Source organism: Catharus ustulatus, chromosome 20 (assembly GCF_009819885.2).
Source record: "Catharus ustulatus isolate bCatUst1 chromosome 20, bCatUst1.pri.v2, whole genome shotgun sequence".
In the NCBI taxonomy this organism is placed as follows: Eukaryota; Metazoa; Chordata; class Aves; order Passeriformes; family Turdidae; genus Catharus; species Catharus ustulatus.
This window is the reverse complement of record NC_046240.1, coordinates 819,184-831,919: the sequence shown is the minus strand read 5'-3', so window position 1 is coordinate 831,919 and position 12,736 is coordinate 819,184. Positions and strand designations below refer to the sequence as shown.

The window sequence follows — 12,736 nt, the reverse complement described above, 5'->3', positions numbered from 1 at the left end:
GTTTTTTCTGTCAGCCCTGCATCCTGACGCGGGGACATCCTGCTCCTCCCTACGGCCCCGGCTGGGGGCAAGCACAAACTCCCGGCGTTTCCCGGATAAAGAGCGGGACGGGATCGGGAAGAGCCGCTGGAGCCGCTTGTTCGCAGAGGGAGCAGGTGGTGGGCGGCTGGTTCGTGTCGCTCGCAGCTCAGTAAAACGTGTCAGCACAGCCTTCAGCAGCTTTGCAGCTCAGCCCATCCCCTTGATAGAGCTAATTCTCTGGCTGGGCAGAGGCTTTTCACAGCTAAACACCTTCTTTGTTTTGCTTAATTTCTTTTTTTTTTCTTTTTTTTCTTTTTTTTTTTCCCAGAAAGTTGGATTTTTCCTGCTTAAACATCTTCGGTTTAGGGGGTCGTCTGTGATGGGGCTGAGAGCTGCGGGGTGCTGAGTGCTCATGCCATGATTTAATGGATCCCGAGTGCCGATGCTCCCGGGGCTGGGCAGGAAGGAGGTGCTGGCAGCAGGGCTGCGAGTGCTGAGTGTTGTTGCAGGGAAGACCCTGCACCAGGCGCCTCTTGCTGCTCTCGCAGTTCCAAAATCAGCTTTGAGCTGCTGCAAAAGCCACATGTCGGGAACGGAAATTAAAGGCCCCTTGATTCTGACATGATAGAGCGATTAAAGCCACATTTCTTGGCCTGGGTACCTAACTGGAAATGCAGATATAAGGCTTAGATCCTCAAGGGGATTCAGATTTCTAATCCAAATTTATGCAGCTAAATTCCTATTGATTTCCCCCAGGTAGAGCCCTAAATGCCTTTGTGGGCTGTGATCCAAAGTGGAGGTGGTGTGGCTTAGGAGGGGAGCCCCATCCCTGACAGCCTGACCCCAAAACTTGGGGCTGAGGGGCATTTTCCTGCCCTCCCTCCCAGGGGGTGGTACTCTTGGGGCTCTGCAGGTCAGGGTCTGGGTGCCCCCATCTCCTGTTGTCACTGGTGGGGATGTGCAACCAGACTGCACCACTAAATGAAGATGCAGCTCCAAATATCAATCCTAAATTTGTGATTCCTTTACCAGAGAGAGCAGGACTGAGAAAACAGGAGTGGGGTCTGCCTGGGGTCCCAGACACCCCCAGAGTGGGTCAGGGCAGATCAGTGGGGCTGGTTTGATTTGCTGCAATGCAAGGAGAGGATGGTGATGACCAGATTTCAGATTCCTGCCCTTTTCTCTCCCTCCCCAGCGTTACTGGGTCAGAAATCCTCTGTGCATGAGCTGCCCCTCAGGATGGGGGTGAGCAGCAGTGACTGTGGGGGTCATGGCAGCTTCCAGATCCCCACTGGCTCTGGCCAAATCTCAGCTAGACTTCTCCACAGGCATCCCAAAACCTGCACATTGCTGCAGCTCCTGGCTTCCCACCAGCCCCTGCAGTGGGAGGGTCTGTCTGCACCTGAGGGATGGGACTTGTGTTTCAGTGCTGTAGAACCCCCACGAGTGCCCAGGGGAAGGAAGATCCATTTTTGTGTATTTTTTTGAAGCTGGACCTGAGTGATCCCTCTCTTCACCAGGAGTTGGGGAATCCCAGCTCTCAACTGTGTCTGTGCCCAGAACCCCCTGCTCCCACCCCCAGCCTGGGCTGGCTCCCCAAGCCCATCCAACAAACACAAAACTCTTCCAGGTGCTCCCAAGAACTGCTGCAGTCCTGTGGGATGCACAGGACATCATGTACAGCTGCTCAATGGCTCTGCAGAGCTGCCCCATCCCCACAGGACTGAGAGCTCCTCCAGGCTGTTCAGACTCTGGAAGGAAATTTCTAGCCCCTCTTACAGCAGCAACCCCACATCCCCAGCTTGTGGCTGGGGCCTGGAGGAAAAGCTCATGGAGCAAAAGGGGGGTGCATAGGGGGCTGCCCTTGGGAACATCGTGTGTCTGCTCTGGGGCTGAGTGTGAGCTCAGAGCTGGGGGCTCAGTGTGTTCCACTGGGCATGAAAATCTTTCTGTGAGCTACACCAGAGCATCCCAAAGGCAGCTGGGAGCCACACTCCCCAAGGGACACAGGATAAAATGCAATCCAGCATTGGGACAGGAGAGGATAGCCCTGGAGCAGTCATGGCAGGGATGCCTTTGGTTCTCAGACCTCTGGAGATTTCCCCAGCTGACCATGAACTCCTGGTTCACTTCCCATAGCACTGAAACTGCCCCTTGCTTCCATCCCAAGAATTATTTTGCCATCTCATCCATCAGTCCCTGGGAACAACTGTTGGAGTCATTTGGAGAGCTCCAGCTCTGCTTGCTTCAAGCTGCTGGCTCTGGGGCTGTACTGACCACAGGTCCTGAGGGAGGGGATGCTCTGGAGGAGCCCTCTCCTTTCCCAGGGAGCATGGATGGGATCATCCCTGTGAGATAAGCGCAGGGACTGCAGCGTCTGGCTCACAGAGCACAGAGTGACTGTGAAGGATCACTGCTGTAATTTAATTTGTGCAGGACTCCACTGGGAGTCATTGTCTCAGACCTGGCAGCTTTAATGTAAAGAAGCTTGAATAAAATAGCAAAGCTAAGGCAGAGACTCCTTCCCAGGTTATTCATTTCAGCAGCGGCATCGCTTGTCCTGTGCTTTGCTGCACCCTTGTCAGGCCACTGAGTAGATGGGGGGCCTTTATCACTGGACTGGGTCTCTTATCACTAAACTGGGTCTATTATCACTAATTGGCTCTTCTCCTCTCACCTGGCCGTGACCCAGATGCCCTTTGCAATTATCATGTGCAAATTAGTGCCCTTCATCTCTGGCCAGCTGCAGGACAGCTGGTGTCCCCAGCACGGTGGCCTTGGCCATTCCTCCAGCACGGCCAGGAGCTGGGACAGGGAGGCACGTCCCTTACAGGCCTCAGACCTGGGGTGAGCTGTGGCTGGCTGATCCAGCTGTGCTATCTAGAGGATGGTCCCAGGTCTGAAGCAGGCTCAGCCTGTGGACTGGGATTCCAGGGGCCTGGATCCACCCCCAAAGGGTCTGTGCCGAGACCTGGTGCACAGCAAGCCTCTGGCACTGGGTTGTATTTAACCAAGTGCCTGTGGTCTGTCCTTGGTCACCTCCCAGCTGGGAGGAGCAGTGCCCAGGATCTGGCAGGGGTTTGTCCCACCAGCTGAGATGGGTCTGCGACCAGGCTGTCAAGGCAGAGCCACCTGCTGAACATCAGAGCATCTTCTGCTCTCCAAAGCAGGCTGAGGAGCCCTTGGCACCAGGTGTGAGGAGCACCGAGGCCAGCCCTGCCTTGTGCTGGGCACAGCCACCATGGCACTGAGCTGTGCCACTCCCCGGCAGGGCAGCAAAAGTGGGAGGAGTCATTTCCACTTTGTTTGTTTTGGTGCTTTGCAGACCCAAAACTTCCCCTGGGACCCCAGTGCAATCCCTGGCAATGGATACACAAAACCCTTCCTGCACGATGCCACGGCTTCTTGGGAGCACCTGGCCGGAGCATCCTGAGCCCTGCCTGCAGCAGTTCCTCACAAGCAGCGTGTCCCAAACATCCCCGGCTGCTCCGTGCCCGCCTGAGCTCACTGCCTGTCCCAAACATCCCCGGCTGCTCCGTGCCCGCCTGAGCTCACTGCCTGTCCCAAACACCCTCGGCTGCTCCGTGCCAGGCCTGAACTCGCTGCCTGTGCTGCGGGAGAAGCTCCTGTGGCTCCCGGGCAGGCAGCGCTGCCGAGGCAGAGCCGGGAGCGCAGATCCCAGCGGATAACGACCATTAACCTCTCCCTTGGAACAAGAAGGTGCAAATGAGCCCACAGTAGCCTCCTTTCTTCTGTCTGAGCAAGATTGATTGAAAAACAAATTGGCGCAAATAAAGCATGTAATTAGATTAAAGCCTCTCGCCTGGAGCGGCTGGAAAGCGGCAGCGAGGGATTCCCGGGAGCTCGCAGCCCCTTCCCACCTTCGCAGCCCCTTCCCACCTCCGCAGCCCCGGGGCCACCGGCCCCAGCAGCTCCAGCAGGACCGCAGCACCTCCAGGATGTGACCAGGGGCCCCCGGCACATCCCGGGAATGTCCTTGGCAGGCCTCTCGTGCTCGCCCCTCCAGTCTCAGCTGTGGCCCAGCAGCTGGGGCTGGGCACGTTCGGGTGCCTTTGGTCCAGCCGTGGGAGCTGGAGGTCAGAGGGGACCCACCCAGGCACCAGCCCAGCTCGGGACAAGTTCAGTTCGCTCCCCGCCTCCGGAGCTGCCCCGGTTCCGGCTGGGGGATTGGGATGAACGGCCCGAGGGATTTTTGGTGTTTCAGGACAGGCGTGCCCATGTCAGCAGCAGCAGCCTCCCAATTTGCCCGGATCTAAAAGGAGCAGGAGGCAGGCGATGGCTGCTGGTGGCACAGTGGGGACAGTCCAGCTGTGCCAGACACCCACTGGAAACACTGCACTGGAAAACAAACATGAGCTGGAAAACACCTCACTGGAAAACTCCACACCAACACGGAGCTTTACAGCTCTTCCGCACCACCTCTGCCCCCTCCTCAGCCCTCTCCCGGGCGCAGCCAGGGCTGGCTGCACCTTTCCTATCCCTTCCCGCAGGATTTACCCCGGTCCTGAGCCCCAGGACGCGTTGGGGACATGGGGTACAGATCCAGGGCTGCCCTGCCACGAGCCACCGCCAACACCATGAAATACATTCCTAGGAAAACATCTGTCCTCGGGAGCCAGCACCCCATAAATTCCTGCCTGACAGCAGCTCCCAGCCTAGGGGGAAAATCACAGTTTTGTGTTCACGGAGAGATGCAGAAACAGGGAGCTGATGCTGGGGACAAGAGCTTTGTGTCTTCAGGGGGAATCAGCCTCTGGAAATATCCCAGGGTGGGGAGAGGGAGTTTGTCAGTCCTGACTCTGGAGCTCAAAGATTGGTTGTGGTGGGATGTGAGGATGAAGGGTTACAGGGATGGAGGGATATGGGGATGAAAGAATATGGGATGGAGGAATGGAGGGATGTGAGGATAAAGGGTTGTGGAGATTAAGGGATGTGGGAATGAAAGAATAAGGGGGTGGAGGAATGGAGGGGTTTGGGGTGGAGTGAATTGGTGCAGGGATAGGAGGTTGGAGGAATGCAGGGCTTTGGGAGTGGAGGGATGCAGGGATGGAGGAATGCCTGCATGTGGGGCTGCAGGAAGCCTTGCACTGGGACGATAAGAGCATGATGCTGTTGTGCATGAAGCTTTCCTGCATTTCAGCAGTTTTGAGGGGGTTTGTTTTAGGTTTTTCCTTTAGTCGTTTGGAGCTATTTTAAAGCGACCAGGAGCTCCCTCACTGGAAGCCCCTTCTCCCCTATTGTGCTCTCAGCCATTCACTGGGAATCACCATGAGAAACCTTTCAGAGGGAGTTGGATGCTGCTGATCAATCAGTCAATCAATCACACAGTCAATCCATCACCTCACTTACAGCTGGGACAAGGCAGAGAAAGCCCAGGCAGGGCTGAATGAATTCCTGCTTTGGATGGGTACAAAGCTGGAGACTCCCAGGCTGAGCCCAGATTTAGCCCAGGGTGAATGAAATGACGATTTCCCCTCCCTGCAGCACAGGGAGCTGGGCAATGCTTTGTTCCCAGGCTCTGGGATGCTCCCAGCTCTGTCCAGGGCTGACACTTCCCCACAGCCAAGGGCTCGGGCTTTTCTCCCTACCAGTGCAAATTCCTCCTGGATTTAGGAGCATCCTCACCAAGAAGAGACGTTTGTGCCCCAGCCTGGCAGCTCTCCCAGCCAGGAGCCCTTTGGGGAGGAGGCTGAGTCCTGTTTCCAGCTCCAGCACTGCTGACCCCATGCACATGCTCCTGTCCAGGGAACAGCAGTGCTGGGAGATGGCTGGGACAGGTCCCTGCTTCACATCCCAAGGAAAGCTCGGGCTGGCTCCTGTGCTCCTGCCCCACACTCATTTCCAAGCCACCCTGGCACCCTCACAAATGCTGTGGAGGCATCTGGTGGCTCACAGGGGGTGACTCCTTGTTTCCAAAGGAGCTGTGGCACATTTAATCCTTTCCTACTGTAACTTCTCCCTTGGTGCTATTGCTGCAGTGATGGTCACAGTGTTTATGTGGCCATGAGGTGGGGGCAGTCGTCCTCAGGCTCTGCTGAGCCAAAAAGGCCAGGTTGCCATGGGATGCCCAGGTACAGGAGGGCTGGGAGGATGGGAATGAGGTGTCTCAGCTGTCCAACCCCTGGACCTGCAGTGGGAGAGGAGATTTAATTCATGCTCCCCCTGCGCCCAGTGAGGTTTCCCTGGGGTGATGCAGGTGCTGGGGGCTGCACACACAGGGGACCCCTTTTCCCTCCTTGACTGTCCATGGACATGTGCTGTGAGCCTGTGGCCACCTCTGAAATCTGTTTTTTGCCCTTCTGCTGAGGGCAGAGCCTGTTCCTGCTGCTCACCCTGGGATTGTCCCAGCAGAGACACAATTTACCTGGCAGCAGAGGGTGGCTCTGCATCATCTCAATCCAAGCATGAACAGGCAAAAATCAAAGCTCTTGACTTTCAGACAGAGGAAAAACAATCCTTTTATAGGACAGGAGTACTCTGGCTACCTGTAAATGATGCTGAAACAGGAGTTCCAGCTCATCAGGGAGGGCAGAACTCCATTCCTGGTTCTTGGGGGAGGATTCAGGCTAAAATTTGGATACCACAGCATGCAGCCAGCTCTGCACTGGGTCTCCTCTGCCCTCTGGGAAAGCAGCCACTTGCAGCCAAAGCTGCTGTGGATCTGTGCACCCTGGGGAGCCCAGGGATCACTCAGAGCTGGCTTCTTCCTTTCCTACATTTACATCCAGCCTCTTCCTCACCAGCCAAGAACAAATGGGCCCAAAATGATATTTGGAAGGGCCAGATCTGGTTTTGAAGCTGCAGAGGTTGATTTCCAGGGGAAAACCATGGGGAGCTGCATCAATCCAATCACCTGGTTTTATTTAAACCCCCTGGCTGAAATCATCCACCTCAGATAATCATTCCCCAGAAAGTCTGGATTTGATTCAGATAAGACAAGGACTGACTGGCAGGTTTGTAAACCTTCACCCACCCACTGCTATTTTTGTTTGCCCTTTCACTGTGGTCTCTCTGTATGAGAGGGACAAAAAAAGGACCAGAAAAGCTCCTCTTGCCTGGCAGCAAAAATGAGGAGCAGCCCCTCCTGGCAGCAAAAATGAGGAGCAGCCTCTCCTCATCCTGCAATCCCCCAGCATGGGAGAGCATGGATGCATTTCATCTAAACAATCCAGTTTTGGCCTGTTTTCCCAAACTGATTGGGACCCCTGAGAGCAAAGCAGAGCCAGACAGGACCCTCCACAGCAGAGCTGACAGTGTCCCACCCCTCGTCCCCAGGCCAGCTTTGGCCCGTGCTCCCCTGCAATGGTTCAGGTTGGGGTGATGCTCCCTCAGCTCTTGGCCACTTTCTGTCCCACGTGGCCATGAGCACAGGAAATGGAGCAGCACCTCTCCCACAACTGGCTCCACTCAAAGTCTCCCACTAATTGCTTTTTCCATCTTGTTTCCAAACCCTTTTTCTCCCATAGCATGGGAGCTCTGACTCACAGACACTGATTTAGGGGTTTGTCAAAAACCCCATGGATTTCAGCAGGGTGGAGGGGGGAGCTAAGAGATGCCAGGACACAGCACTGCTGGATGCTCCCTGTTGAGGAAAAGGGATGAAAAATGGAGGGTTCAAGCTCCTTGAACAAAGCAGTGCTTAAAAACTCCAATAAAATCCCAGTGAGAAGAATTACGAAGGGATTCTGGGCCTGTTGGATTGCTCAGCTTGGCTCAGCCTTCACTGGGCTTTCAGTGGGAGGTGGCACAGGAGGCTCCTGGTGGGATGCCCTGGTGCCTGGTCACCCCTCTGGGCAGGGAATGGGGACATCTGGCACTCCAGGGACACAGGGATGCACAAGGCACTGTCCAGGCATTTCTCATCACTCCCAGAGCATGGATAACTCTCTCCCAGCCTCCAGCCAGGGCTCCTCAGCTAAGGAAGGGCTCTAACCCTTCTGGGATGTTCTCAGTTATTGGCTCTATGCAAACTCAGCTGGGCTTTAGATCCCTAAGCAGCCCCTCTCCCGTTTTACAGGGTAAAAGCTGTCCCTTAAATCAGCCCCACAGAACTCCTGGGATCAACCTTCCCATGACACTGGGGACTGAAGATGTCCCTTTGCTCCCTGGGCTTCTCACCCAGGGGCTGCTCCTGAGCACACAGCCTGGGTGACAATCCCTGCCACAGGACTTGGCTCTGGGATCAATCCAAGGTGACATCTGTCACTTCGAGTACAAACTCCTCCATGTGTGAAAAAGTAAAACAAAACTAAACAGCTTTTACACCTCATGACCTTCACTGCTGGGGCTCAAATACCCCGGGAACCTCCAGGCAGCAGCACAGGGCAAGTCAGCCTTTCCTGGGACCCTCTGGCTCTGGCTGGCATGCCCTGGTCAGAGCCATCTGACACGAGGGAACTGGGAACAGAGGAGTCCCTCGGTGACACGGCAGGACAGCCCTGCTTCCACTTGGATCCAACACTGGGTAACCCCTCTGTGCTCACAGATTCAGCAGGAAAACCTCCCGCACCTTCCCTGCATTCCAAGGAATGCCAGTCTCTCAAGATGCTTCCAACACATTTGGGCATAGAAGGAAAACACTTGTCCTGGCACAGACAACAGGATTTAAGCCTTTGGGGCAACTTACGTGCAGGGAAATGATTGCTGGAGAGACATTTAGCACATACTCCAAAAGAAGAGAACGTACCTGCGGGCTCCTCCGCGCTGCTGGCGGCCGTGGTGGGCGGAGCAGCCGGGATCTCTGCAGCACAGCCGGGGGCACGCGGGAGCAGAGAGGAGACAAAAGGAGCAGCAATTATTCCAAACCCCAAAGAACCTGGTCCCTGCACACGCTGCAGGTTCCCTTCCCAGCCATGTCTGCCAGAAAGGAGGGTTCCCAGCTACGACCCCCAGCAAGAGCCCCCAAACCAGGACAGTGCGAACTGCGGAACCAGGCATCCCTCGAGGGTGTTGCAAAGGGGGATTTTAACAAAAAAATTGGCTTTTGGCTGAGTGCTGAACTGTGCCCAGCCCCTGTGGGCTGCTGTCACTGCCTGCCCCTGGGGTGTCCCCTCCTGCTGCTGTCACCCACATCAGGCAGTGCTGGTGCTCCCCTGGTGAGCAGGTACAGCACTGCTGCTCTTCTGGGATGCAAGGGGTGCCTCCCACATTTAAAAGAAACACAAACACATCTGGTGCCAATTCTCTGGTCCCTGGCTCTGATTTGAGGCCAACTTTGCAGAGCTGAAACCACATCATGCTCTGGATATTTATTCCCAGGCCTGGCTGTGTTTGTTGAGAGGATGGAGGAGCTGTTTGGTCCCAGCTTTGCAGGATGCTTCCCTTGGATGTCTTTCCTGCATTTAGGGCATGGTGCTGGCATTTCCATGCATTCCTGGGAATCCTGGAGGGGGAACACCCCAGTCCAGTTTGAAAGTGGAATTTAGGCATGAGCTGCGAGTGGGCATCTGCCTCTTTCTGCTTGTGTTCTTGGAAAAATGCACAGCCACTAAGGCAGGGTTTGCTGGGGTGTGTGACAGCAGCACACAGGGCTGCAGCCCAATCAGCATTGGGTGATTTTTGGGGTCACTCACCTTCCTGCAGTTAGGCACAGCACAAAGCACATAGCATGGCCAGGCAGCACTGAGAGCCAGCACAGCCATCCCAGTGCTAGGTCTGGGGGGTGCTCATCCCTGGCCTGGCACAGACCCCACAGGGGTCTCATTCCTTCGCCAAGGTGTTCTTTTCATGGCTACAAATCTCTGGGAACAGGGAATTATGAGCAGTGGAAAATCAGAGTGACTGTGCCCAGCCCCAAACCCTGGATGGGCCATGTTGAAATCCTGGGCCTGTCTTTATTTAGTGCCATGAATCCCGAGGGAGCTGATGCAAGGAACAATTTACTCTCTGATTTCCCCTGGCCCTGGGGAATGATTAATGATAAACCTTTGTGCACACTTGCTGCAAAGCAGACTGGAGCCATGGCTGGAGGTCTTGGGGACAACAAGCATCTGCTTTGGGCTCTTGCTGTCCCATTGCGACATGGAGGAAAATGAATCTCAAGTGACCCCAAACCACCCTGGAATGTATGTTTTCTTCAACAGGAGAAGGTGGAGAAAGGGTCTCTGCCTCAGATTTGGCAATGGCCATGCTGAGAGGGTGGGAGCAGACTGTGGGTTCCCAACAAAGACTTGATTCTTTCAACCTTCACTTTTCTTATTGGGTCTATTTCTCCTTTTAGCAACAGGGAATCACCCTTAGGGAAGCAGTTCCTCCATCCCATCCCATCCCATCCCCTCCCATCCCCACTAATTTTGGTGCTTTGTTTCATTAGGGCAGGTGGAGATGTCCCACAGGGTGCATGAGCCACTGGATGGTCCAACAGCAGCAAACCTCACAGGCAGCAAAGAGGGGCACAAGACTAAACCCCAATTTCCCAGGCAGTGAGAGCTCACAGGGGCTGAGGGGATCCAGGTGTTTGCAGAGCAGAGGCTGCAATGGAGGCATTTTGGGAGCTGTACTTGGTGCTTCTGCTGTTGTTTCAAGAGCAGAGGGTGAGAGCAGCCTTGGGAAGGCAAATTGAAAGGCATACCCAAGGAAGCCGACTGTAAAACCACCCGTGTTTCTGGGAGAGTTGTGTGAGTGCAAGAGCCCCTTCAGCAATCCAGGTATTCTCAGCTGTGACAGCAGCTCCATCACGGGAGCAGCTCCTGTGATCTGAGCTCTGTGCAAGTGCATCCCAGCCTGATTTTGGAGAGAAAAACCCATTTGTAGTCATCTGCTTTAGCATCCAGCCTTGATGTGGCACCCCTAAATAAATGTGCTCTTGAGGCACCCCTTTTCCATGAACCAAAATTGAATTCCCAGCACACCTGGCTGTGGATGCACTCACAGAACCCACACAAGGCAGATGAGCTGCTGGAAGCTGCTTTGGATTTTGGACCAAGTTTGGGCAGAGTGGAGGGCAGGGGTTCCCAGGCAGCTGGTGGGGTACAGCAGCTCCCGGCCTGGGCAGTGGTTCCGGCAGGTTTTTAAGGGTTAAAACCTCTGCTCCACAGACACGGAAAGAAGATCCACCTACTTATGCAGGGGGCGATGGGGGAGCGGCTCTGCTGGTAGCCCTTGGCGCAGCGGTTGCAGGTGATGCCGGTGACACCGTCCTTGCAGGGACACTGGCCCGTGGTCTGGTTGCAGGTCTGGCCGGCGGCACCCACGGGGTGACAGTCGCACTCTGCGGGGACACAGACAGCAGGGTCAGGGCAGGGCACGGGTGGCGGTGTGGCGGGGCAGCTCCCCCGGCACGGCTCCACCTTCTCTGCCGCTGGCTCTGCACCTCCGGCAAAGACCCGGAATGACCTGAAACAGAGCTGGCATCTCGCACAGGGGCTGGGGGACAGCTTGGGCGCAGAGGGGACAGCGCTGGAGGGGGCTGGCCCTGTCACAGCCCCGCTGAGTAGACAGAAGTACAGCCGGGATGATGGATCCTGGGGGCAGCATGGGCGTGAATCTCACGGTCACAGCTCCTCACCCCAGGAGCGCTGGAAACAGGGTTTGCAGGATTTAAAGGCAGGGGAGCAGCACCCACTGCCCCCATCAAGCAGCTCCAAACTCCCCGGGCTCTGGGGAGCAGTGGCAGGGCTGGTACAGAGGTACAAACCCAGCAGGGTTCAAGCACCCCTCAGCATGCCGAGCTCAGGCAGGAAGCAATCGCTTGCAGAGAGCTTGGGAATTCATTCCACGTGCTCTCCAAGAAAAATCAACCCAGTCCTTTCAGAGCTCTCTCTCGAGCCCTTCCCGCTGAGCAGCATCCCTGGCAGCTGGCACTGGTGGCACAGGAAGGAAATGCCCTTGTGGGATGCAGGCGGGCTGGAGGAGCTGCTATTCCCGGCCAGATGGATACAGCCTTGATGGCAGAGCTGGGCAGATGTGAAAGGTTTGGCAGGGGATGTAAATACTGCACTTGGAAACATTCACCATCTCATTTCCCACAGTGAGACTTTACCGGTGCAGCTGTTAGGGGAAAAAAATTTAAAAAGGAAAAAAGAAGAAAAGAAAAAAGAAAAAAGCTTGTTATCATCGCTGCTCCAAAAGGATTACGGCCTCGCACATTTGTTAACAGCCCTGATTTCTAAGAGCTGCAAGTGCCGTGCCAGACTGTGGGCTGCCCCTGCTGAGCGGTGGCAGGGACAGGCAGGCAGGCAGGAAATCTTTCCTTTTCTTCTGCAGCATCCCCGGGAAGGAGCCAGCCAAATCCCTCCCTTAGGAGCACTGATCCCACTCTCCTCCTGCCCCTCAGGGGAGCTGCCTGCCAGAAACGGGCTGGGGGAAACCTGTCCCACTGCCTGGGCCCTGGAGGGGCTGCGCTGGGGGCCAGGGCCAGGGTGAGTGCCCCCATGGGCACCAGTGGCTTCAAACTCCCCAAGCCCCCCAAAGTAGGCACATCATTCCCAAGAGGGCTTTTCCTGGACCCCGCAGTGCTGCTTGGTTTGTTCTGCACCTCCCTGGCTCTCAAAGACTCTAAATCTGTCTCATCTGGGGACAGCAGACCACATCCCACATTGGTTTTGCGTTTCCAAGTTTTGGTGTTTGGTTTTGGTGGTGGCTCCCTCCAAGTCGCCCCAGCATGATCCAGCTCCCTGCACCAGCAGCTCCCAGCTTGACCCTCACTGGGCAGCAGCTCCCAGGCTGATCCTTGCCCAGCAGGACTCAGATGGTG

At 55.7% G+C, this 12,736-nt stretch overlaps 1 protein-coding gene across 1 annotated transcript in view; it reads right to left on the bottom strand.

Annotated features, from left to right (window-relative positions):
* NTN1 (netrin 1) overlaps nucleotides 1–12,736 on the bottom strand; it is an 87,352-nt gene that overhangs the window by 13,498 nt on the left and 61,118 nt on the right. The window contains exons 3-4 of the mRNA XM_033077119.1: nucleotides 11,102–11,251; nucleotides 8,729–8,782 (exon numbers count right to left, since the gene is read on the bottom strand). Coding sequence (XP_032933010.1) covers nucleotides 8,729–8,782; nucleotides 11,102–11,251 — 204 coding nt within the window. The remainder of the gene's footprint in view (nucleotides 1–8,728; nucleotides 8,783–11,101; nucleotides 11,252–12,736) is intronic.